The sequence below is a fragment of the Mytilus trossulus genome, chromosome 9 (assembly GCF_036588685.1).
Source record: "Mytilus trossulus isolate FHL-02 chromosome 9, PNRI_Mtr1.1.1.hap1, whole genome shotgun sequence".
NCBI lineage: Eukaryota > Metazoa > Mollusca > Bivalvia > Mytilida > Mytilidae > Mytilus > Mytilus trossulus.
The window spans coordinates 31,775,861-31,802,806 of NC_086381.1; the positions used below are offsets into that span (position 1 = coordinate 31,775,861).

General features: G+C 33.0%; 1 protein-coding gene across 1 annotated transcript; it reads left to right on the forward strand.

The window, feature by feature from the left end:
- Positions 1-7,383: 7,383 nt before the first annotated feature.
- Positions 7,384-25,236, forward strand: LOC134683816 (uncharacterized). Its single transcript, XM_063543121.1, has 7 exons — positions 7,384-7,458; positions 13,538-13,678; positions 15,064-15,087; positions 15,914-16,143; positions 17,171-17,342; positions 17,973-18,233; positions 24,578-25,236. The coding sequence occupies exons 2-7, from the start codon at positions 13,540-13,542 to the stop codon at positions 24,718-24,720; spliced, it is 969 nt and encodes a 322-aa protein (XP_063399191.1). The 5' UTR covers positions 7,384-7,458; positions 13,538-13,539; the 3' UTR covers positions 24,721-25,236.
- The last annotated feature ends 1,710 nt before the right edge of the window (positions 25,237-26,946 follow it).

A 26,946-nucleotide genomic window follows, 5' to 3' on the forward strand; every position in this document is an offset into this window, starting at 1 on the left:
TTAAGATGATAAACAAGTCCAGTACCCGGCATGTATGTCCAATTTGAGGTACAAGTCTAAAAAAGAGGCAGAGGAAAGTTGAAATAAGTTGAAAGGCGCGTGGGGGAGATCCAAAATAGTGCTAAATGTGGAGTTCGAAACGGGACTACGTTGACATTTCTAGTGGTAGTAGATTTAGAGGATTTGAGGAAAATAACAATCTCCATGTGCTTATATATACAACCATATCATTTTATGTCTGGGGATGTCATGCTTCAATGGTATAGATAGGTTCCTAAATAGATCAATACTATTTTCTACAAAAGTAGTAAAGGAACATTTCTTTCAATTCGTTGAAAGTAGAGTGCAAAATGTTATTGATATGACGATGGACTACAAGAGAGTGTAGTCTGACACAAAGCACATTACTGATCAATATGAAAGACTAGCTTCGTCTATATGCCTTTTAGTTTTTCTTTGATACGTATGACGTGGATTTGTACTTATACATCCCGTATTTGGTAAATATGTGGTATTCTCTATGCCAGTTCTCATTGTGATGAAGTTTAGACCATAAGATTGACTCCTGTACCCCAATTTATGATATTTTTACCTATGATGTTTGATTTGTTCTCAAAATCGTCATTATTGAAGAATTTTAATGTGAGTATTGTTATGCGTTTACTTTTCTACATTGGCTAGAGACATAGGGGAGGGTTGAGATCTCATGAACATGTTTAACCCCGCCGCATTTTTGCGCCTGTCCTAAATCAGAAGCCTCTGGCCTTTACTAATGTTGTTATATTTTAATTTTAGTTTCTTGTGTACAATTTGGAGTTGAGTATGGGGTTGAAAATTGAACGACAAATTTATGTGACGTATAAATTTTTCTGACGTCAGACACTCAAATAAAGAATGTGTTCGCAGATAGATGTTTTTGGGTTCTGTTGGGTTAAAAATTGTCCCTTTTAAAATTGTTATACGATGATGACTGATGTACCCATATTTGACTATTTTATTTATTGTGTCTGTTTATTTAACGCATCAATGCAAATATAACGGAATTTGATAAGACTGTTTGATTACAGTGAGAGGGTTAGCGCTATAGAACCAGGTTTTTTCCACCATTTTCTACATTTGAAAATGCCTGTATCAAGTCAGGAATATGACAGTTCTTGTCCATTCATTTTTTATGCGTTTTGTTGTTTACTTTTGCCATGTGATTATGGACTTTCCGAATTGATTTTCCTCGGAGTTCGGTATTTTTGTGATTTTACATTTTCCATTATCACTGAACTAGTAGATATGTTTTAAGGGGCCAGCTGAAGCACGCCTCCGGGTGCAAGAATTTCTCGCTACATTAAAGACCTGTTGATCACCTTTCTACTGTTGTTTTTTTTTCTATGGTTGGGTTTTTTTCTCTTTGATACATTCCCCATTTCCATTCTCAATTTTATAAAGTCAAACAAATATTAACCCAACGGTAGCGTTCTGAACAATACATGACAAAGATGCGCCATATATAACGTTTTCGATAAAACTGGTAAAGTAAAGTAAAACGTACGTTAATTACTCATTCAATATATTTTTAAAACACTTTAGATAACGTCTTATAACTTGTACACAATATCTTAATACAATAATAACCAAATTTCTTGACTTGGGAATACCCAGTGCACACATTTACAACAACCTTTAATACATCATCTTTTGTAGGTTTCATGGAATTCATTTATGAGACAACAAAAACACAAGAACACTACATCACATTGAATAAGTCAATGTTTAAAATTTTGAATAAACATTTGTAATTGAGCAGAATGGATATTACCAAATAAACTCGATGTCACGGAATGAAGAAATTATTTTATTTTGCTTGATATCTAGACATATATTCATGAAAAGCTACGATTTATGTTGGTACCTCAACTTGAAAACAAATATTTTTCATGGAAAGATGTCCAATTGAAGCGATCGTTGTTTTCTTCTCCAAGTAAATATTTGGTTATTTTTCATTCAATGTAGACATTTTCCCTTTCGGAACTGTTTCATGCACTATTAAGAATGAATATTTAAACTCATATCTTCGCAGTCAGTATTTACTCCGCCTGCATGGTTGTTATACACTTTTTACTTTATACATTAATCACATATCACACAATGATATACTGTATTAACCCGCAAGCAAATGTTTGTGGGATTCTATCAGTATCTCGGAATCATACCAGAGATGGTTCTTATTATGACGTCTGGGACGGCTATTCTAAATGCTTGCTTTGAAGCCCTTCTGCGACAATGTTTGTCGTCATAGAAAGCCTATCAAGACGTGATAGTTATTTTAATTAGTAGGTATAAAATGATGTGGCATGATTGCTAATAGGACAACTCTCCACATGTGCAGTAATTATCTATTATAGGTCACCGTAAGGCCTTCAAAATTTGAACAAGGTCCATACTGCATAGTCCGCTATAAAAAAAACCAATGTGAAACATAAACAATCGACAACAACTGATTTACAGATTCCTGACTTGGGACAGGCCGCGTGACATAAATACATAATTTGACGGGGTTAAACATGTTTGTTGGGACAGTGGTATAATAGTACACCATGAGAACGAACTATACAATTCAGTTGAAAAGGGCTCAACTCTTAAGATGGACAAACATACAAGTGGACGTGGCTGGGTACTTGTACATCCCAACGACAAAAAAACAGATCTGCAAATGCTCACATTTAATTGACAGCTCGTTTAATGTCACTACTCTTACAAAATCATGCATCTAACATGCCCTAAATGGGTTCCAAATTAAAGTTTTCGAAATTATTCACCGGCTCCATCAACAATCGTTTTTCAGGACTGACACATAGAGCTTCACTCATACATGCATCATTATAAAAATTTCTATTACGCCTGCATGAACGTGTCGTTTCGAAACATCCGTCAAAAAAAGACCTTCAAATGTTAATCTTGGATAGAGCAGAAATAGACCATTTGTGTTTTGTTTGGCATTGCATGTGATATTGCCCAATACCAATGTACTTTTATTTTACTCAAAGATAAAATCAATATTGCGGAAAAATACTTGTCCGCGAGAAGTTCTAGACTTGTATATTCTAGCACACGATGTCAAATACATTGGGTTATTAAAATCCTTTATTTTTCATTTCCCAATTAAACAAACATTACGAAAACATAATTTTTATCCTTATAAAACAACAAAAACACAATAAGTCCTGTGCTAAATAAACCTCGACATTTCGGGGCCAAAAAACACGCCATTTAAGGGAAACCCGATTAGTCAGCTGCCAAGCAATTTTGATAAAGCTTTAATATACGATATTTTTAAGTTTAGGAATGCACACATACGTTCTAATATGTATTTTGTATGAAATAAAGGCGCACTAAATGTCCAAATTCTAATATACTGTGTATATCGGAAAAACACACCATTAGTAGCTGTGGTCGGCCTGTTGTTCTGTATAGTGTTGAGCTTTTTAGGGGGGGAACCAAGCGTGGTACCGAAGGAAAATGCAACGTTAGATCATCGGTACCTTCCGTGATCATACAAACATAAACACTAACGACTTCTTTTCGTCTATTTGGCTAATTTTGTGTCACACTGTCTGAAAACAAAACGCGATAAGTCCGTTGCCGAACCCGATTAGTGAGGAAACGCCGATAAATACCCGATAAGTCCGTTACGATTCTACCCCGTGTCAATGATCTTCAACTTTGTACCTGTTTGGTTTATAAATAGTTTGATATGAGCGTCATTGATGAGTCGTATGTAGACGAAACGCGCGTCTGGCGTACTAAATTATAATCCTGGTACCTTTGATAAATATTTACACCACTGGGTCGATACCACTGCTGGTGGACGTTTCGTCCTCGATGGTATCACCAGCCCAGTAGTCAACACGTCGGAGTTGACATGAATATCAATAATGTGGTCTTTTTTATAAATTCCCTGTTTACAAAACTATGAATTTTTCGAAAAACTAAGAATTTTCTTATCCCCGGCATAGATTTTATTACTTCCACTGGGTCGATGCCTCTGCTGGTGAACTTTTAGTCCCCGAGGGTATCACCTACCCAGTAGCCAGTACTTCGGTACTGGCATGAAAATATGGATTTGTTGTCTTATTAAAATTTGCTGTTACAAAATGATAGAAATTATTATAAATTAAGGAATGTATCTCCCTCATGCAAAGCTCTGATTCCTTTCACGGATTCGGCTATACTTTTTGGACCTTTTGGATTATAGCTCTTCATCTTTTATATAAGCTTGGGATTTCAAATATTTTGACCGCGAGCATCACTGAAGAGACATGAATTGTCGAAATGCGCATCTGGTGCAAGAAAATCGGTACCGTTAATTTTATTACCATAGCCGTATTTGACACAACTGTTTGGAATTTTGGATCCTCAATGCTCTTCAATTTGGTACCTGTTTGGCTTTAATTATATTTTGATAGGAGCGTCACTGATGCGTCTTGCGTACCAAATTATAATCCTGGTACCTTTGATAAGTGTTTACACAATTTTGTTGATTCCATTGCTGGACGTTTCGTCCCCGAGGGTATCACCAGCTCAGTAGTCAACACCGAATAAATATTAATAAAAAAAAAATTTTGTAAATTGACTGTTTACAAAACTTTGAATTTCTCGAAAAACTAAGGATTTTCTTATCCCAGACACAGATTACATTAGCCGTATTTGGCACAACTGTTTGGCATTTTGGATCCTCAATGCTCTTCAATTTTGTACCTGTTTGTCTATATTAACATTTTGATATGAGCGTCACTGATGAGTCTTATGTCTGGCGTACTCAATAATAATCCTGGTACCTTTTGCTTAAAAACCAAAATAATATCAACAAATTATAAAAAACAGAAGTTGCATTTTCCGATTAAGAAAGGCTCCTGCGAATTTACACTCATCAAAACAGTCACAATCGAAAATAAGTAAAAATTAAAGAATTCTCAAAGTGATTTCTCTCTGTGTCTTTTTGAAGGTTCTGATAGCCGCACAAGTGCATCAAGCTCTACATCGTCAAAGGCCAAATTAAGAACACTTAGGGCGAACCGTTTCGAAGCTGGCGAAATATGTCTAACAGCTGCAAATAAACTGTCAAAACATAGATAAGTCTATTTTAACAAAGTATTCCGGGAATGCAATATTGACCTAGCATGTTTAAAACCATCAGTTGATTCTTGAAATACACAGTATTCAAAAGAAGACTTTGTTTCACCCTTACATTATTGAATCAAATAATTTAATCTCATTTGTTCAACGCCTTTCTACTTTCTACAGGCGTTTCAAAATTCTAAATAAATTTGGAATAATTAATTTGTTTACAATCAAATGTTAATAGTTCTAGTTTCAGTAAGTTAAATCTCTCTATAAGTAGATGTCAGTCGCTGAAACTCTGAGTCGATACTACTGATGTTGGACTGGGAAGTGCCGGTTGTGAACTCACACTTTTCTTCTAAATCGGTCTTTGTGTCGCTTTCGTCGCTGAAATCTTTTCGGTATCAATGTCGCCATTAATCACAATCTTACTCCCGCATGAGGAAAAGACTTGTTTCTGTTATAATGCCTTTATTTTTATTTGTGTTTAACGTGTCATGGTCTTTATCGTACGCATCTTGCCACACTAGTTCTTCCAATTTTGCTTCTACTAGTTCACTACGCTTTTCTAACTCCCGTTTTTTCGTCAGCTTTCAAACGGTTCGTCCCATAGTTCTTAATTTGGCCTTTGAAGATATAGAACGTGATGGACTTATACGGCTACCAACCTCGTCATCGGCAATATTGTCCAGCAAAACATTAATCCACTCTTTCATATTTTTCTGTCAGCTAACAAAGTTAAAATCTCAATGATATTTAAACTTAGGCACAAATCTAAGCAGTTGATGTGAGTTGTTTTGAATAATCTTAAAAGCTTTAAGATACTGATTGCTTCATGATACTGGTCCCTGGTTCCAGATAATAAATTACAAGAGTCTCCTTTCTGTTTAGAAATATGTGTGAGTCAAGATTGGGATTCTTCATTCTGTACTTTTATTTTGTTGAAGCCATTAATTTTTCTTTATTCATTATCAATTTTGACATATTTTTTTTCTATTCTTTATTTCTCAATATATAAGTCTCTTTTCTGTAAACCCCTTCCAAGATCCTTCTTACATAAAAATTCTTATATAATGAAACTAAGATATATTTCACGCTTATAATGGTACTTTGTTATCATATCTTGGAGTTGTAAGTCTCTAATCTTGATTTGATTTGCTAATGTAGAGAGTCGTTTGAATAAGTAACTTTTAATAAATTTTTCCATTTCAAAATTCGACATTTTTGTAAAATGACCCAGTAATCAAAGGTGCCAGGATTATAATTTAGTACGCCAGACGCGCGTTTCGTCTACATAAAATTCATCAGTGACACTCATAAAAAAAAGATCTTTTACATACCCCTGGATAATCAACTATCCGTTCATGATTTCTGCTCGTACACTGGTGACACCTATAAATCGAATTAAATTAAATATTTTATAATTCCAATCAGGGTCCAACAGGGTGAAGTTACAATCATGATAGTATTTATGAGCAACAAACATGAAACATTATACAGTATATCACAGATATTATAATAGACAATTGAAAAAAGTACATATTAATAACAAAAATACATTCAAAGTATTCTCGAGTATTTTTTGTTCCTTTCTTCCGTTGATACCATTTTATTTCTACGTCCAGCAGTGCACAAATAAAAAAAGTGAAAAATATTAAGAATAAAATTTGAACAAATTCAATTTATTTGAAATAATTCTACTCTTCCAAAATAACATTAATTGCTTATTCTAACATGACGTCTTTCAAACGCTTTGAGTACACACCCATGGTAAAATATGAATATATTGTTTGGGCTGTTTCGATCGTTATCCCACGTCATATGTTTTTTTATGAATAAGGTAACCGACGTCATAAATTATAATTTATAAGTACTTTAATTACTATAACGATTTATGCTGAGAAAAGTTTTTGAATGCTGGTATGCATCTTACTTCTCTAATCTAAGCCAATTGTTTGACTATAAAGTAAACAGTAGAAACCGACCAAGTTCAGATAATGCTGCAAAATTTGTGGGGTTTTTTTTTCAGTTGACCCATAATGCATAATAAATTTACAACATTTACTGTGTAAAATTGTTGTATATTTTAAATATGTATATATACAAGTTTCATTGGTATAATTTGTATTTTAAAAAATGCATTTAATTCAATGCATGTTCTTGATCAAATAAATATTGTCTACGGTACCGTTTTTTTCGCCTGAGTTACGTCATTTCTCCTTTCAAGAACTTGATTCTCAAAGTATTAGTCATTTTCAAAAACGGAAATCCCGGAATCTATAAATAGGTTATAATCTAACAATGAATTTGTGTGTGGATGATTTTTACGTGTGCACGTGTAAACAGGTACATTTAATGTCATTTAATCGTTTATTTACTATGTAATCTATTTTATTGATTTGCTTTCTTATAATGATGTATACTTTAACTAAAGCCTCACGTTACCGAAGCATTATGACACCATTGATAGTGTTATCTTTGTTAATTCTCGGGTTCATATTTCTAACACATGTTTATATAAGATCTTATAAGAAATTGCAGTTGCGTAATATTTTACTTTGCTATTTCGATTTCATGTACAATTAATAGATCTATTAGAAAATAATTAACTGAAATATAAAACCTACCCTGGTCAATGTTCGAAGAATTCCAGCCCGATAACTTAAATAAATACCAAAACTGTTAAACATTGTTTAAAGTAAAGGAAACAATAGCAGCAATTAAAATCACAAAGATCGTACAAATACAACATGAGATTTAATAAAGTTGAAACACTAAAATAAATAGGATCTAGATAATCAGATATATAATTGGGGTTTGAAACACAATTGGTTCCTAGTAAATAAACATAATATGCAGTGGCGGATCTAGAGGGAGGGTTTAGAAGGATGGAACCCTCAGAAGGAAACCTATTTTAGACGATCAATGTATTTGAAAAGAAACATAGTTGGAAGCCCCTTTTTTTTTGTCCTGGGTTTGGGACCCCCTCCCCCCCTTTTTTCAAATGACCAGATCCGCTTGATATGCCATTTAATACCATACCTTGCTAAATGTATCAAATAATAATTAATAAAAACTCCCATGTTTATTATGTAAATAAAAAAAAAAGACAGGTTAAACCATACTTCACAAAACATTAACCACGACAGCTGAAAAGATGGATATCCCTTAGTCATTCATTTGGGTTTTATTTCGGTGTCTTATTTAACATATTATGAAAATTTGATACTTGACTTTACTCACAATCAATAAATCTGAACATATTCTGAATTTTTCGTATTATAGATTAACCTGTCCAATATTTATTTTAGATATATTTTAAATTTTAAGAAATGTATTATTGTTTTTGGAATATTTCATCTTGAGGTAGAATACAAATGAAAGATACTGAAATGTACATCTTTGGGGATGGGTTTTATTCTTTTTACTTATTTTCCGGCTTGTAGTATATGTATTTCCACTGCTTTTTCGTCTATAATCATGTTAATAACCATTGTATAATTTTAAATATAAATTCTTCGTTGTCTTCATGTTTATTAGACGAGTACAATTGATAATCCCGCAAAAACTTATTTTCATTAAATACGAAAATGAACTATGATTGCCAATGAAGCATCTCTCCACAAGAGACCAAATGAACGGCACAGAAATTATTTACCATATGTCACCTTACGGTCGTCAACCATGAACAAAGCCCCCTGAATGACAAATCTAATACAATTCAACCGAGAAAACGAACGAACTAATTTCTGTACAAAATAATGAACGAAAAAAACTTATGTTACACACAACAATCGAAAACCGATGAATTACAGGCTCCTGACATGAGACATGCACCTACAGAATGTGGCGGGATTAAACTCGCTTGAAGACTTCAACCCTCAATAACCTGTGTTGTAACAGTACGTACAACATAAGAACAAAGTATATGTAAAAATCGGTCGAATAAAGCTTAATTAATCAGATGGACACAAAAAGAAATATATTTAACAAAATCAAAGAATGTACGTGGTAGGGTATTTATACATCTCAACAGCAAATAGACGTGAAGTGCATATATGAGACAATTTGCAGTTACTGAGACCAAGTTTACATCCACCATCCAAATAATTTAGAAAGAGTCCTAAACTGTAAGAGAAAACCATGACCTTGTGCCATGTCAAGATACATGTACCGACAGATTGTAGTCATTAATGTGCAGATATAAACATTCTTTTAGTTTGACTCAAATTTACAACTACCAAAATATGAATACTAATAAAAACAATATTAAAAAAATCTAATCTCAGTATTAAAGTTTTTAATGTGTAAATAATATCCAATAGTTAATGGAAATGATATGAAAGACAATAGTGTACGCAATAAAGAAGTTTCAAACTCTGAAAAGCCAAACATCAACACACTTAAAAAAAAAAACCAACAACTAGGAAGTATTTATATAATATATATATATGTTCCGGACCATATGAGTATTTGGACCATACGCGTATGGTCATGACCATATGGGTATATACTCATTTGGTCCGACCATACGCGTATGGTCGGGGTAATTAACACTCTGTTACAGTTTACTTTTAATACTTCTAAACTCTTTATATGGTATGACCACTAATAAAAAAAAGACGCCATCTTATAGGTAATTTTATTATTATATTCTAATAAAAAGATAAGCTAAAGTTTCCCCTAGTTAATTTTACTTACTTGTCATAACTATAATAAACACATTTTATACTTACGGTTATTACCGATGGTTAATATCGATTTGTTATTACGAGTGAATGGCAATATTTTGACTTAAAGTAACAGTTTATTTAATTGGTTTGTGAATATGGTGTTTTGCAGTCATGTTCCGATATTTGAGATCTAGAGCTTCTTTAAAAAAAACACCATAGACATATCGGAATGGGCCAAGACCTCGGTGTCACTGTACGCAGAGCTACAAAAAGGCTAGATTTTCACTCGCAAACAAAAGACTTGGAAATGCAAAAAAAACTATGATACCGTATGGAAGTAAATGTAACCCAAGCCATCATGTAAGAATATAATTACCGATAAAAACTTATTATGGAATAAATATTTAATTTTTACGTAGTATTTGTATTATAAAAATAATACATTGTCATGTTAGCATCATTTTTTTAGATACAGCTTTTGTATTATTGAAACTTTTATAATGTTATTTAACAAAAAATATACCTATATGGTCCAAATACTAATATGGTCCGGCCCGTTGATAACAAAACGAGTATTATACTCATATGGTCCGACCATACGCGTACGGTCGGACCATATGAGTATACGCATATGGTCATGACCATACGCGTATGGTCCAAATACTCATATGGTCCGGAACATATACATGTGTGTGTGTGTGTGTCTTTTTGTAAATAAATATTGTTTGACTAATAACTTTTAGAAGGAAAACGCTTAGGTGAAGATTTAAATCTATTCAAAGAGACACGTTGCGAAAAAGTCATTTGCTATTTATAAATTCTATCGATTGCACTTCCGTGACACTCTTCGCTTAAATGATCACATAAACAAATAATCGTAAATAAGCGCCTTTTGACAGTTGCAGTTTCATACAGTTTTTTCTTTATAATAATGAAATAATAAAGTTAATGTTTTGTAGTGCCACGCATTTACTGAAATACATTATTCAATAAAAACACATTATAAATATCAATCAATACTTCTAATTAAGCGCCTAAAAATCGTGATAATCTAGTATGGTCGGAAAGAGAAATTGTTGAATCTCACTGAATATATTAAAAATTCAAAATTTAAATAATTCATCAACTTCGTGCGTGTTATATTAAAATTGGTATAAACGTCACTAGTGTTAAACTGATATCTGTATTCTCCGAGAAAGCAGATCGACAATTAGTGAACATAGTTAAATAATTCGTAAGAATTTTATGATTGTTTTGTGCATATGCCTGTATCTAGAATTAAAGGATAGAGGGAATATAGCGCAGTGGTTTTCAAAGAGTGAAGAAATTCATTGTTCAAAAAATCTCGATGATAACCGTTACTGAAATAAAACAAATATGTCCGTTGGTTTCCGTAAATAATAACACAATTAAAGTTAATAACTCGTACATAATTGGCCGTTTCAGAATCTATAGGATTATGGGTCGTTTCATTTTTCGTACCCCAAAATGAAAATAACGTTACCTCATGATATCGGATGAATTATAAGTGTTTAGAATGTTTTAACCAATCACAAAGTTTTGGTGTACGCTTTTGAATATATTAGCCAGAAGGCATTATATTCTGAAACGGCGAATTTAGACGACTCGAAGAAAAGTTTACAAGTAGAACATCGTCATGCTTATGAACCAAAAGTGAACAACAACCTTTAAATCCCGTTAAACTATTGATATACGGGCTTGCTTATTCCCACCATAATGCGTTAAATGCACGCATTCTGATGAATGAAAAAGGGTCAAACATAATCTTAAAGAAGCGATGATTTCAAGGCAAAAAATCAATTATTTATGTGTGATAAAGCAAAACATTTTAATTGAATAAAGAAATTTTATAGATAAAAAGATACATTTGTACTCTGGTAGTTATCGGAATGAGGCGGAAATTTTTGGATGAATATTGTTTTTCTGTAAATCATTTATCATTTAATTACAATTGTTTGTCTAATGCTAAGTTCGTTTCTGTGTGTGTAACGTTTTAATGTTGTGTCGCCATTTTCTTGTATTTAATGCCTTTCCCTATAGTTTTGAACATCGGTATACTACTGTTGCATTTATTTACAATAATGATTGCCACTGTTAGCATATTTTATAAGTTTGTTTAATTTGATTCGGTATCTCTTTTTGAGGAATGTGGTATTAAGTACTAAAAATATGTCGAACGTAGCCATCAATACCCACTTTTTTTATGTTAATGTTAATGGATTCTAACATGCTTGGATTTTAGCTCACCTGACCTGAAAGGTCAAGTAAGCGGTTCTCAACACTTGATGTCTGTCGTCGTTAACTTTAACAAAAATATTATGCTCTGAAACTACTAGGCCAAATTTTACCATCTTGGCCACAATTATTATTGGGGTATCTAGTATAAACAAAAATGTGTCCTGTGACTTGGCCAACCAACCAAGATGGCCGATATGGCAAAAATAGAACATAGGGGTAACATGTGATTTTGATTTTGGCTAATATCTCTGAAACCAAAGCATTTAGAGCAAATCTGACCTGAATAAAAGAAAGATCTATCTGCCCTGAAATTTTCAGATGAATCGGACAATCTTTTGTTGGGTTGCTGCCACTGAATTGGTCGTTTTAAGAAAGTTTTGTCATTTTTGATTGTTACCTTAAATATTATTTTAGATAGAATATTCTGTAAACAGCAAAAATGTTCAGCAAAGTAAGATCTACAAATAAATCAACATGACCAAAATGGTTAATTGACCTCTTAATAAGTTATTGCCCTTTCAATAGTCTTTTTTTTACAATTTTTCGTAAATGTTTGTTATCTTTTACAATAACTTCTCCTCTGAAACTGCTACGACAAATTTCACCAAACCCCGCCCATGATCAAAGCTGGCCGACATAGCTAAGAAATAGTACATAGAGTAAAATACAGCGTTTGGCTCAATTTCTCTAAAACCAAAGCATTTAAAGCAAATTTGACGATGATAAAATTATTAATCAGGTCAAGTTTTTTCTGTCTTTAAATTTTCAGACCAATTAGGCAACCTTTTTGAATCTTTTTAAAGGAAATCATTTTGAAAGTAAGGGTTTTCTACTTCAAGCAGCACATCATAATAATTCTTCACTTTTTTAGTCAATGGACGATTCAGTTTAATGAGCAAAAAATTCAATTTTTTTTAATTTGTATAAGAAAACTATTTAAACTTCTTATTATGTATAAAGTTTTTTGGGGGCTAGCTTAATATTTATATGTAAAGACCTTTATTTCTTTTTATAATAATCAAGAAAATACAGGATTTTCAAACAGGCTGGCCATTTAACTATATTTTGAAATATCAAAGTTTAGCTCCTTAAATTCCCCCTAAAAGCATGCATGATGGCATTATATTGATGATGTCATTTTAAAAAATTACATCAATTGGTTTGATGATTAACAATTGAATGATAGACGACACACATTTTGATTTCACTAATTTTTTATCCTTTTCAATGGAATTTCCAGGAAAAAAGAGCTATTTATAATAAGCCAAACGTGTTTGCTTTTTAAAATAAAGAATTTATTATTCATGTTATTTTAAAATAAGATATTAACTGTGTCAATAGTTCTCCGTTTAATTCTAGGAAGAAGCGGTGGATACTTTTTATGTTAATTTTTTTTCTGTATTGCATGTACTATTAGTTATCTACTAGTAATAATGATTGCCAATGTAATTATAGTTTGTAAGTTTGTTCTTTTTGTTTTTGTATCTTTTAAGGAATGTGGTATGAAGTTCTAAAACTATGTCGTACGTTTTTCATCCATACACACTTTTTGAAGTTCCTGATGATGGATTCATACGTGTTGATATTGATGGTTGTTTCTCTTCTATTCAGCCAGAAGGCAGAGAGCCATAATGGTATGTAAAACCTAATAACTTACAAAGATCGTCAGTAAAATCATAATGTTTTTGAATAAAAGGTGAGTTGCATCTTGGATTGTCATTTTATATATATTCACATGGTCTCTTTTGTGTTTTCCTTCGTTCACTTTTTGTGGTAACTTTTGATTTTTCCTTATTCTATAAACCTCAAAACTCTCGTCTTACATGTTTAATGTATTTACTGCACAAAAATAAAAACAAAAAGGTTACCGACTCAAAGTTGATTCAAGACAGGAAGTCCCTCAACAAATGACAAAAGCAATACTCAAACGAATTGAAAACAACTGTCATATTCCTGACTTGGTCAAGTTTTTTCCTTATGTAGAAAATGGAGGATTCAACCAAGTTTTAAACACAGCTACTTTTGCATAGGTACTATTTCTGTACTAAAAATCTGTAGTACTGGAAATTTACTTTTAATATTCAGTACTATTTTGTTAATTTAAAATTATTGTAATATTTAGGTACCTGTATTTTACAGTACTTGATTTGTACTTGAAATGTAGGTACTACATATTTTTGGTTACTACCGTTACGTTTTCATCATTTTGAAAGTTTTTCTATTTCAAATCTCTTAAAATTTTTAGTACCTTAATATTACAATAATTTTAAAGTAAAGAAATAGTACTAAATATTAAAAGTAAAGAAATAATACTAAATATTAAAAGTAAATTTCCAGTACTACAAATTTTTAGTACAGAAATAGTACCTATGCAAAAGAAGCTGTGTAGTTGGCTTAACCTATTACTTGTATGGCGGGGCATGGAATGCCAGTATAAATAAGTGATAACAAAGTCATAAAAACAGATATAATAGGTACAAATATCAAAAATTAGGGTGCAGCAGTCGACATTGTGTTTGTTTCTCTCTTCACTATAAAAACAAACATTTATGTCTACAACTATAACAATTTTTTAATATGGTCATACGACTATACCTCAAAAATGATTTTCTTTTTTCTATCTGTATGTATTTTTTGATAACTGACAAAATGCTTGTTTTCGTCATGTTTGGAGATATTTAGTTGATAGTTGTTATATGGTTTTTACAAGCTAAAGATTATGTTACAATTTTGTTCCAATAGTAGGAATGTATGCACTGCCATGCAGACTGCTTTTTTAATTTGAATTTCTTTTTTTTTTAAATCGACACATGTGTGTTTATTGATATATTGTAATTTAATAACTCGAGATAACTCCGAATAAAATGGGACATATGAGAAGCGTATATCTAACAATATATATATATATATATATATATGTGTGTTTCTGGGGACATGTAAACATTTTGTTAAGTATTGCATTTTTTTTTTCCTATTTTTTTGCTGAAGTAATTTATCATACTCTTTTCTTTATTGTTAGGAAATATTAAGAACATGCACTATGGTAAGTTATTATAAGTGTTATTTTTATAAACATGCATGAATGAAGTTTTTTTATCAATTGTATGGGGTTTATTGGTCAATCACATTAACCGGTACCAATTTTATTGCATCTGATACGGATTTCGACAATAAATTATTTCATAGATGGTGGAGACCGTTATTTTAAAAATAATCTGGATTCATAGCTTGCTTCAACTTCCGACTTGTTTGAATAGTTATCAAAGGTACTAGGATTATAATTAAGTACGTCAGACGCGCGTTTCGTCTACATAAAACTTATCAGTGACGCTTATATCAAAATATCAAGAAAATAGAAAAAACTGGGTAGGCAACCAAAACAGACATGATATGTTTATGTCACATTTTAATTGTAATTGTGACACACCAGCCGAATCTGTTCAAACATACATTACAGACATTCAACATAGTGGACTTCCGGGTGCGGGAATTTCTCGCTACATTGAAAACCTGTTGGTGACCTTCTGCTGTTGTGTTTTTTTTTATTTTGGTCGGGTTGTTGTCTCTTTGACACATTCCCCATTTCCATTCTCAATTTTATTTAAAATAAAAATTAAAGAAACATTAAATCAAATAAATAAATAAGACTCCAACAGAAATGGTAAGGAAGCAATCATTTTACTTAACTTATTTTTTTTTTTTTTTGGGGGGGTGTACTTTTTTTTCTTAGCCAGATGAACAATCTCCATCAGAATATTTTTTTTTATATCATCTACTTGACCTTTTTTTTTTTTTAGAAAAATGTATAAACCCTCCCTGGAAGTTAAATTGTTGTTTCATATTCTATCACATCTTTGATTTTTTTTTAGATTTCTTCGACTCGGGATGTGGAAAATTACGATACGTGAACCTTGATACAACTTACCAAGTAGAATGTACAAATAGATATTGCTTTGGAAAACATGACAGTTGTCTTTTGCCATTCACCGGCAGTAATTCAATCGACATAGTTTGTGCACAGGTCATTGAGCTACGATGTAGAGGTCAAATCATATTACGGATAGATTATCGTGGTGGATATAACGGTACCGGTTTTAAGGTATGTTTTCTTCTTTAAACATATTTTTTGATAGAGATAAGGAATACATGTTGTTTAGACAAAATCTTTAGTTTTTAATGTTGTTTTGTGTGTACTATTGATTGTCTATTTGTCTTCTTTTTTAAGCTTTGGTATTCTCAGTTTATTTTCGACTTTTGAGTTTCACTGTCTTTCTGGTAACTTTCGTCTCTCTTTCAATGTTCGTTCTTAAAGTAAGGTTGGTTTAGTATTTGTAGCTAGTAGAATATATACCTTAAATATGGTCAACAGAAAATCAGCGGTCCTCAAACCACTACATAAAAAACTTATCATTCAGCAACATGGTCGAACCAAACAAGAATTTGATCTAAATATGTGTCCCAGAAAGGTAAGAAGTTCCTGCGCAGTTAGTGTGGAAGTCGCATTTCTCATCGAAGGTGACCAATGGAACATACATTGTATTGGTGGTGATCTGTGACACTTAATGCTAAATCCTAAAACAGATACAAGAAAATATGGTACGAGTGCAACTTTCCATCCAAGTAGCAATCTGTAAAAGTTAACAATTTTAAAAACCAAAAACCAGTGCCAGTCAATAATTTATAAAAGAGTGTTACCCTTGGAAACACTTATTATATGAAAAATTGTATCGTCAACGCTCTTATCTTACCAAATTTTGATGAAACTTATATAATTGATTTATATCAGCAAGGTCTTAATAGAGTTCGATAATCAGTGCCGATCAATAATTTAAAAGAGTTAGGCCCCTTGGAAATATTAATTAAAATGGAAATGTCATTGCATTTACTGAAAGGCTTCAATCATTTCAATCATTTCTCTAAACTATTGTTTTTAATATCGACAAGCACGTTTCTTTTAGTTATTGCCCTTGCACCTCTGATAGATAGAATGTGTTCAACACAGGGTACATTTGCCCTCCTTCTCATTATATAAAGATTATAAGCATAAGTTTGAATTATATGTTTATGAGTGCAATTAAAATATCGTTACTACTATTCATATATCTTTCTAATGTATTTTGTTGCAGGAATATCACTGTTTAAGAGAAGTGGACGAGAATGAAAAATATTGCGGAAAATATATTCACATTGTATCATTTCAAAAACCAATTGCCAACATGCATGAAGCAGTTGACTCTTCGATAAAAGTATGGATAACAGCTTATCGATCAGACGAGATAAAGATGTCATCAAAAACTAGTATGTGTCTTACTTAATTTTAAATAGTATTTAAAATTCCTAATTGGAAAATGCAAACTTTCAAAAAATATGATTTTTTACACCGCATCTTCCTATATCTATTAATATATACATACTGTGTAAATTGTAAATAAACTTTAAAAAATTATTTTGTGGCCAAAGCGATTCTTGGGGTGAATAATAAATTTTCCAAAAATTCTAAAGGCCTGCGAGACGACTTAATTTGTTTAAAATTGTTATGGAAGAATACTGTTACATCTAATGCAGTGCAAGCTCATGTTGACCTTTCAGAAAATGTATTGATTTTCGAGTTTCAGGTAATTTTATGTATCTAGGTGAACGAATATCGAAGTTACAATACAGAAATTGGAAAAAAATGCCATTAAAACATATGTATCTGTCAAAAAAGCAAATCTTCTCACCTTGATATTTTATTGAATGTGTGAAAAACACTTCATTTTTGTATTCCTTATATCGGGAGCAATGACAGATCATTCCGGTGCAAATGATATAATACACGAAAAAGGTAGAAAGTTAATTAATATGTATTTTGATACTTATTTTTACTGAGACATTATGATTTCATGACTAATGGTATTCTTAATTACGATTACATTCCATTTATTTCAGATCCAAATGTAAATTCAGTCATTTTGTATACTTTTGTAACACTGCTATTGGTTATCTTGGTTATAGTCGGTGTGTTTTGGTGTCACAGAAGTCGACGCCAGCGAAGAAATACAACAGATCCAGTCAATTTGTCGTACCAGAATAATTATGTAGCGGCACAAAACCATTTGAGAACACCAACTAATGTGTCAGTTCGTTATGGAGTTGTTCCAAATGAATACGTTGATCTCGAAGGTGTAACTCATCAGCAACATAGGCCACGTAAGTAACATTTGATCGACGACCACATTTGTTTGTTCTAGCATCGCAAAGTCACATACAAGTTACCCCATAGATGATGATGATCTATCGTTAAAGACATTAAAACAGTAACGCAACTAACCAACTGGACACTTTTATAATAAAAGAACACGTAGACTGAGGGTCAAACTAGGTCATGAAAATGTCAATGTTTGAATAGTTTAAATTTTTGGCCCTCGATGTTCTTTAACTTCGTACTTTAATTGGTCTTTTTAACTATTTTTTATTCGAATATCACTGATGGGTCTTTTGTAGACGAAACACGCGTTTGGCGCAAATACAAAATTTCAATCCTGGTATCTGTCATGAGTTTATTTACAGAGGCCGGTGCTTGTGGAAAATTTAATAACATCGAATCTTTCCAAAACAAAACAACACTATGCATGGTAATTATTGCAATGTAAAAACATGGTACTAAAAGATCTAGATATAGGAAGATGTGGTGTGAGTGCCAATGAGACAACTCTCCATCCAAATAACAATTTAAAAATTAAACCATTATAGGTTAAAGTACGGCCTTCAACACGGAGCCTTGGCTCACACCGAACAACAAGCTATAAAGGGCCCCAAAATTAGTTCTTTTCCGTTACTAAAGTTACAAAATATTCAGTCATTTGCAGTGCAATAATTTTTCTATAAATCAAACTACATGTCATAGATGTAATCGCTTTGATTGATTTATGACCTTTGAACTCCGGTATACTACTGTTGATTTTATTGATTAGATTTGTGACTTCAGTTTTACTCTCAAACACGACGGTTTATTAGGAGTCCTTATCAACTGGTAGAATGAGCTAAAAGTTGTTCGACCCAATGAGTTTCTATCATATCTAGCCTTGTGCTACTTCAAATGATAAAGACTGAGCTTGTCGCTATCGGTAATGTTCTTGGATGTACATGTCTTCCCATACATTTCAATTTATGCGTTTTGGATAGTAGGAAAACTTCTTAATACAAGCCAGTCCATAATTCTTCCAAATGTCCATGTATTTTGTTGACATCCTCATTACATCCTGTTGGTATATTTTTTTCACTGCGCATCGGCTCATCTTTATGGTAAATTCCGAAACAGAAAGACTCAAAATAAAAGGGAAAGGAACTTCAAATTGCTTTCTTTCATCTATATACATGATCTATTATCTAGACGAGTTCTAAAATAATTTAAATCTCATTTCAATGGCATGACTCTCGTCACTCTACACGAAGACACTTCCATTGCACAGAAGACAGGTGCCACATGTGGAGCATGATCTTCTTGCTCTTCCTGAGCACCTGCGAACATCCCTAGGTTTTTTTTAATATAATTTGTCTATTGGTCTTCTTTTTTCATGGCATTGTCAGTTTATTTTCGACTTACAGTTCGACTGGTTTCTTTCGCTTCTCGTTTACAACAGTTGGAAATATGGCTATTGTTGGAGAAATGAAGTCTAGACACAAATCCATAGAAGATTAGTTAACATTTGATTAACAGCGTAATTTTCCTTGAACATCTGCAATATAGCTTCAAATTCATTAATCTTTGAACTCTCTGATGTCGTTACACTGACACTGATACTAGCTTTGCTACAATTTTTAAGTAATGGTTTTGATTACTTTCTTTGGAATGTGGTATACTACATACTGTAAATGTTTCATGTCATCTTCTATTTCTTCTATACAGCATCGTTTTATTTTGTCGTTTTCAGTTTCTGTCTACCCTGCCTGCACCGCTACTTGTAACATTTTTTCTAGTCCTTCTGTTTGGTAAGCAAATTTAGTTCCATAAACACGTGATGCATTGTTTTAGAGATATTTTTATTTCTGGCTGCCACTTTCACATCTTTCAATGTTCTTTCTATGAATTCAAGACCTTTACATAGTGGTATCTCCTTATAGCCTCAGTTGAGCAATGTGAAGCTAACGTTTGAATAAGATAGTGGAGAAAGGATAGAAGGCGAAAGTTGTAGTTTAAATTTGATGGTTTTGCCTGGTATTTGGTATTGCTGAAAGCTTCTTAAAGTATTCATTATACTGGTCCATCAATTTTTGACTTATTTTGGATCAGTTAAATAAAGAGTGACATTGGTTCCCAATTTGTCTAAAACTTCTTTAAATTTTGCCGCACCTTATATATACTTGGTCTCGTGTCTGCCTTTTTTAGGCTGTCCGTTATACATGTTGTATAACGTAATCAGAGTAATACTACATATATATGTAGTAAAAAACATAATCAGATATGTATATATTTCAATAACATGGTATGTAAGGTTATTTTGGACTGAGAATTTTTTCATCAATTTAGTTTGCTTAAATAGTTTTTGACAAAGTTAATATGAATCATGCCCTCATTATCATTCAATTCTTGTTTGAATTGATGATTATGCTTAATCAGGTTTTGAATATAGAAGTGCTTTATAATAATGTATATACAATGCCATGTAAAGCTGCCATTAAACTTCCTTTTTCCTGCTCTTTTTTTTAAAGTGTGATCTCTTTCTCTTCTCCTGTTTTGAATGCTCTATATTCTTTCACAAATATCCACTTGTGCCATGTAACCATTATGTTTTCTGTAATTGTCTTCAATTCTTGTTGACGTGTTTCTTCTGATTACAGCATTGCTTGCACACATAATACACGCAATCATTATACAAACAAAGGTCTGGCAAATTGATGTCTATTATATGTGTTGCTTTTGGACTATTTGAGAAAAATCTGCTATTTTCCACATAGTTTGCAATAACATGTTTTTCTATCTTTTTCTGATGATGCAACAATCCAAAAGGACCGCAGGCGACACAACACAGTATAACTGATTTTTTGCTGCTCATTCTCTGCAATATATAAGATTTTTCACTGTACAAAAAATGTATATATGTAGGACTCGGAGGTGTGATGGGGACACTGAAGTGCGATGGTCCACACTGAAATACGATGGTCCCTCCGCTGAATTGCGATGATTTGGCATGACGTTTGACTATTGTGACGTTTTATATACAACATGTACAACGTTACATCAAATCCAACATAAGATTTTGTAGATAAAAATTGCATGCGAACAAAAGAAATTAAAAAAGTAACGAAGAATTCAAGTCCTGACAGGCTACATCAGTGCTGTCGGATATTACAAATATATTTAAAGTATGTCAAAGCGGCTAAAAGATTAAGTTGTTATGCAGATGAGCTAATCAGTGTTCTAAAAAAGTGCGGTAAACATTTTGTACGACAAATAAAATGTTTTGATCTAGATATTGATTTTGACTTATCTTCAAGTATGCTTTACACGATTTTGTATGGACAATTTAATCCTGAATTACTTACTAGCAGTAACAATATTTTGCTATATCAAGTTGATGTGTAAGAACACCGTCACTGTAGCCTTATTTTATTGTGGTTACAATGTTTAAGTGATTTAATTTTACAACATGCTAGGCCGAAATTAACCTGACTGATCCCTTCGTATACTTCACTATATATTTTATTCTCTTCAGCGAATCAACTTATTTCAGGTTTTGGTGGTTAACGTGAGTACTTTTATACAGGACTACACGCCGTGAATTCTATATTTTCTGACACCATGATACTGTGTTCTTTTTAAGAATTGGAAAATTTATAATTAGGTTACTAGTAAAACAAATGAAGATTTCAAATTATTACTTTGAACTAAACGGAAATTAGAAAGAATCTTTCAAATAGGAAACCACCGTCGCATTTCAGCGTAACCACCATAGCTCTTCAGCGTAACCAATATCGCACTTCAGCGTTTATATCAACAAGTTAGCGTCTCAATGTCAACATCCAACTATAACGTTTTAACCAACGCACTTTCGCGTGGACCATCGCACTTCAGCGTGACCATCGCGGTTCGAAGTACCATCGCGGTTCCGAGTCCTACATATATAAGCTACAACCTCTATCGTTTTTTACCCTATTACATTTTTGTAACAATCAACCCTGATAGTATTCTAGAAGCATTATCTCATTTCAAAAACATCACAACATTTTTTTGTAAACGAGTGGTGGAGGAGCCTAAGTTATTTCTTATCTTCTTTCTAAAATACGAATCTAATGTCTTGAATGCTCTGGTTCTTAGCTAGAAGACATTGAATTAAAAGTTAAACCATGTATTGTTGTCCTTCTAATCTGTCTCTTCTAATCTGAGCTAACATTGTATGATGAAATAGAGGTGTACCATTATTATTTTGCAGATGTCACGTCTTGTCTTTTTCTTGATGTACAGTCTTCCTCTGGCATTGTTGTAGTTATTTAAACTTTTTATTTTTCTTTAAAGCTTCTTCCGTATAGCATGTATAGAATTCATATTTTTCTGGATAAAATTGAATGTAAATGTCGTCCTAACATTAAGTAACCTTAAAGTTTTAGAACTCTGTGATATATTGTCTCGTTTTGTTCTTGAAAAGTACGAACCAAAAATTGGTTTCCATTCTCTAACTTCAGTTTGTATCATCCAAATGTTATAAAGCTTATACACAAAGGGACTACCAAATAAAACATGCCGAGTTCGGATTTGGGTGGCCTCATTTTTACCGTTTTAGAATAATCTCTGTCCAATAGACACATTCTACATTTATCTATTTTATATTTCTTTCCTATTTTTTGCTTTTGTTTGTTAAAGCGGGACGAAAGATATCAAAGGGACAGTCAAACTCATAAATCGAAAAAAAAAATGACAATGCCATGGCTTAAAATGAAATAGACTAACGGACAAACAATAGTATAATGACACAACATAGAAAATTAAAGAATAAACAACACGAACCCCACCAAAAACTAGGGGTGATCTCAGATGCTCCGAAAGGGTAAGCAGATCTTACTCCACATGTGGCACCCGTCGTCTTGCTTATGTGATAACAAATGCGGTAACAGTAGTCTAATTCGATTGTCACATTCATGAAAGGGAATTGGATTGTAGTTCCGACGTAAGGAACATATCCGATATCATTTGTTAAACGGTTATTCCATAACGGTCAACCAACTCGTGATGGCGTCCGTAAAATTTACGAAGGGATGATTTCAACTTCATCATTTGGAACTCTTGGTTTAATAGCTTCCTTGTGAGGAGCAACCCTCTATCAAGAAAACCATGATAGAAAATGCAAGCACGGGAATATCATATCAATTGGGAGATATATACCTCGTATACAGGTGCTGCAGGAATGTTGCTACTTAGATATAGCGGAAAGTAGAGTTAAAAGATATCGCTAACCTCTTATCTTGTAATATTGATTTGACTTTTCAACTGTTTTGATTCGAGTGTATTACGTAGACAATTCGAATTATATGCTTGACTATTTGTGACGTCTTTCTACCAAATCCGTTGGATTTGTACTGATTGATTATGATTATGTTTGGGGGACATGGTTTATTTATAATCTGTAACTGACTTTTAATCTATCTTTTAGTAACTTCATATGTTTTTGCTTATTTCTATGTTTTATGTTAGTTGTTATTGTGTATCACACCGATCTTTTAGAAAAGCGAACTGCTACCGATTTTTACTTTGTTCTTATTTTGTGTCATGCGCGGATCCAAAAGGGGGGGGGGGGGTTCCGGGGGTTTGAACCCCCCTTTTTTTGGACGATCAATGCATTTGAATGGGACACGTAATTGGAACCCCCCTCTGTCCTGGGTTAGAACCCCACCCCCCCTTTTCAAATGGCTGGATCCGCCCCTGTATGTTGTTACACCGGTACCCTTGTCAAAGGTTAGGAAAGCTTTGAGTGTTCACAAACATGCTTAAACCCGCTATACTGATAAGATGCCTGACCTAAGTCTGGAGCATGTAGTTCAGTGGTTGCCGTATGTTCACGTCTGTCATATTTATTTTTCGTAAAATGTTTTCTGAGCAACTGTGCCGTTAGTTTCATCGTTTATCGTTTGAATCGTTTCACATGTCGCTGCCTTTTAAAGGCGATTATATTGTATGTTCTCATTTCTTCCGTGTGGTTGACTTTATTTGATTTCAACTTGAATAACTGTCTAATTGAAAATTATGCCACATCTCGTTTTTGGATGTGTATCTTTGCTGAGTTAAGATAATATTTAACTTACGGATACTACAATCATGATGTCCAACAGACTACTGTTTAACTAGAAAAGTTGATTAAATGTATGTTGAAAGGGGGGGCGAAATATATCAAACGCAAACTAACATTTCCATGTCAAAGTTCCTAGGAATATAGTCTTCAAAGAGTATATACTGGTTGCTTAAATTTGATTTTTTTGTTTTAATTACCAAAATAATCGTTCGACACACACACACACATATTTATACAATATTAGCGTTAACACGAGTTTATTTATTACAGACGAATCCTCTAGTACCCCTTCGCCTGTACAATCGGAGACTGATCAACAATCACCAGATCATGATATGTACGTGGAATTATCTGTAGATCTAAATAGTGACACTAGGCGTGGTGCAGCTGCTTACCAGACAATATGGGACTGACAGGAAAATACGATATTGATTCAAATGACAAAGGATCAAAATATTAGACAGACGTTACTGTTTGAATGTAAAGATGGGATTCTAAAGATACTATAAATAATTATTATATCTAGATTGATATAAAAAGCAGATGAAGGTATCACTGAGTCGAGTACGATGTTCACACTCGAAAACAAGACGATTGAATTCAGATATGTCTTACAATCGAAAGATCAGAATTTGTCACTTAGTCTAGATGAGTCTGGTAACACTGACAAACAAGAGTACATTCGCCACTAAAAGCTGACATACCGGTAGTATGTAATATTGTGAATAGTTTTATACGCGATGAATGATTGTATATAAAGACTAGTTCAGCTTGGATCTCAGCAGAGGAATTGCAAATGTATGTTTTCTAAAAGATTCGTTTATTTTGAAATTAAAATTGCATGAAAGTGTTGTCAATTATTTCTCAGTTTCTAAAGCATATTATCGACAACACAGTTTTTGTGTCAATTGGATTGAGACTTCAAAAACAAATAGTTTTCCGACGGATACTTATTAATATGTGCTCCATGAAGTCGACGTATGTGAAACAGAATTCATTCAGAATATTCTAAAAGACCAAAATAAAGGCATCATCTTAAAATAAAATCTCTTTTGGATATATTGACAATTTTCTGTCGCCCAATAACCCAAAAATTCAAAATTGACCATTGAACCTTGAAAAAGAGGTCAAGGTCAGATGAGACCTGCCACACATACATGTACACCTAACAATCACCCAATATAGTTCACATTTATCGTATTTGGATAAATTGCTTCGCTGAACGCAGCCTAAGACGACCGCAGAGGTCGAACCCTGAACAGCTGGAGCAAATTTGGACGCAATAGTCATGCTTGATACTGTCTGAATTTGAATTGTGATCAAATTTTTGACAGTGGACGTTTCCGACAAAATAAATGTCAAGATCTAACAAATCTATTGCGCAATACTGTTCAATTAAAGATTCTTCTAGAATTTTATTTTTTTAATTTGAAATTTGAAAAAAACCCATTTGAACCCTTTTTAGCTCACCTGGCCAAAAGGGCCAAGTGAGCTTTTCTCATCACTTGGCGTCCGGCGTCTGTCGTCCGTCGTCGTCGTCCTGCGTTAACTTTTACAAAAATCTTCTCCTCTGAAACTACTGGGCCAAATTTAACCAAACTTGTCCACAATCATCATTGGGGTATCTAGTTTAAAAATTGTGTCCGGTGACCCCGCCAACTAACCAAGATGGCCGCCATGGCTATAAATAGAACATAGGGGTAAAATGCAGTTTTTGGCTTATAACTCAAAAACCAAAGCATTTAGGGCAAATCTGACATGAGGTAATATTGTTAATCAGGTTAAGATCTATCTGCCCTGAAATTTTCAGATGAATCTGACATTCCGTTGTTAGGTTGCTGCCCCTGAATTGGTAATTTTAAGGAAATTTTGTTGTTTTTGGTTATTATCTTGAATATTATTTTAGATAGAGATAAACTGTAAAAAGCAATAATGTTCAGCAAAGTAAGATCTACAAAAAAGTCAACATGACCAAAATGATCAGTTGATCACTTTAGGAGTTATTGCCCTTTATAGTCAATTTTTAACCATTTTTCGTAAATCTTAGTAATCTTTTAGAAAAATCTTCCCCCCTGAAAATGCTGGGCCAAATTATTTGAAACTTGGCCACAATCATCATTGGGGTATCTAGTTTAAAAATTGTGTCCGGTGACCTGGCCATCAAACCAAGAAGGCCGCCACGGCTAAAAATAGAACATGGGGGTAAAATGCAGTTTTTGGCTTATAACTCAAAAACCAAATAATTTAGAGAAAATCTGACATGAAGTAAAATTGTTAATCAGGTCAAGATCTATCTGCCCTGAAATTTTCAGATGAATTGGACAACCTGTTTTTGGGTTGCGGCCCCTGAATTGGTAATTTTAAGGAAATTTTGCTGTTTTTGGTTATTATATTGAATATTATTATAGATATAGGTAAACTGTAAACAGCAATAATGTTCAGCAAAGTAAGATCTACAAATAAGTCAGCATGAACGAAATGGTCAATTGACCCCTGTAGGAGTTATTGACCTTTGTAGTCAATTTTCAATCTGCTTCCTTTGTTTAATATTCACATAGACCAAGGTGAGCGACACAGGCTCTTTAGAGCCTCTAGTTGAATCTCTCCTCTTAGCAATAAACCCCACTCTCAATCCCAGC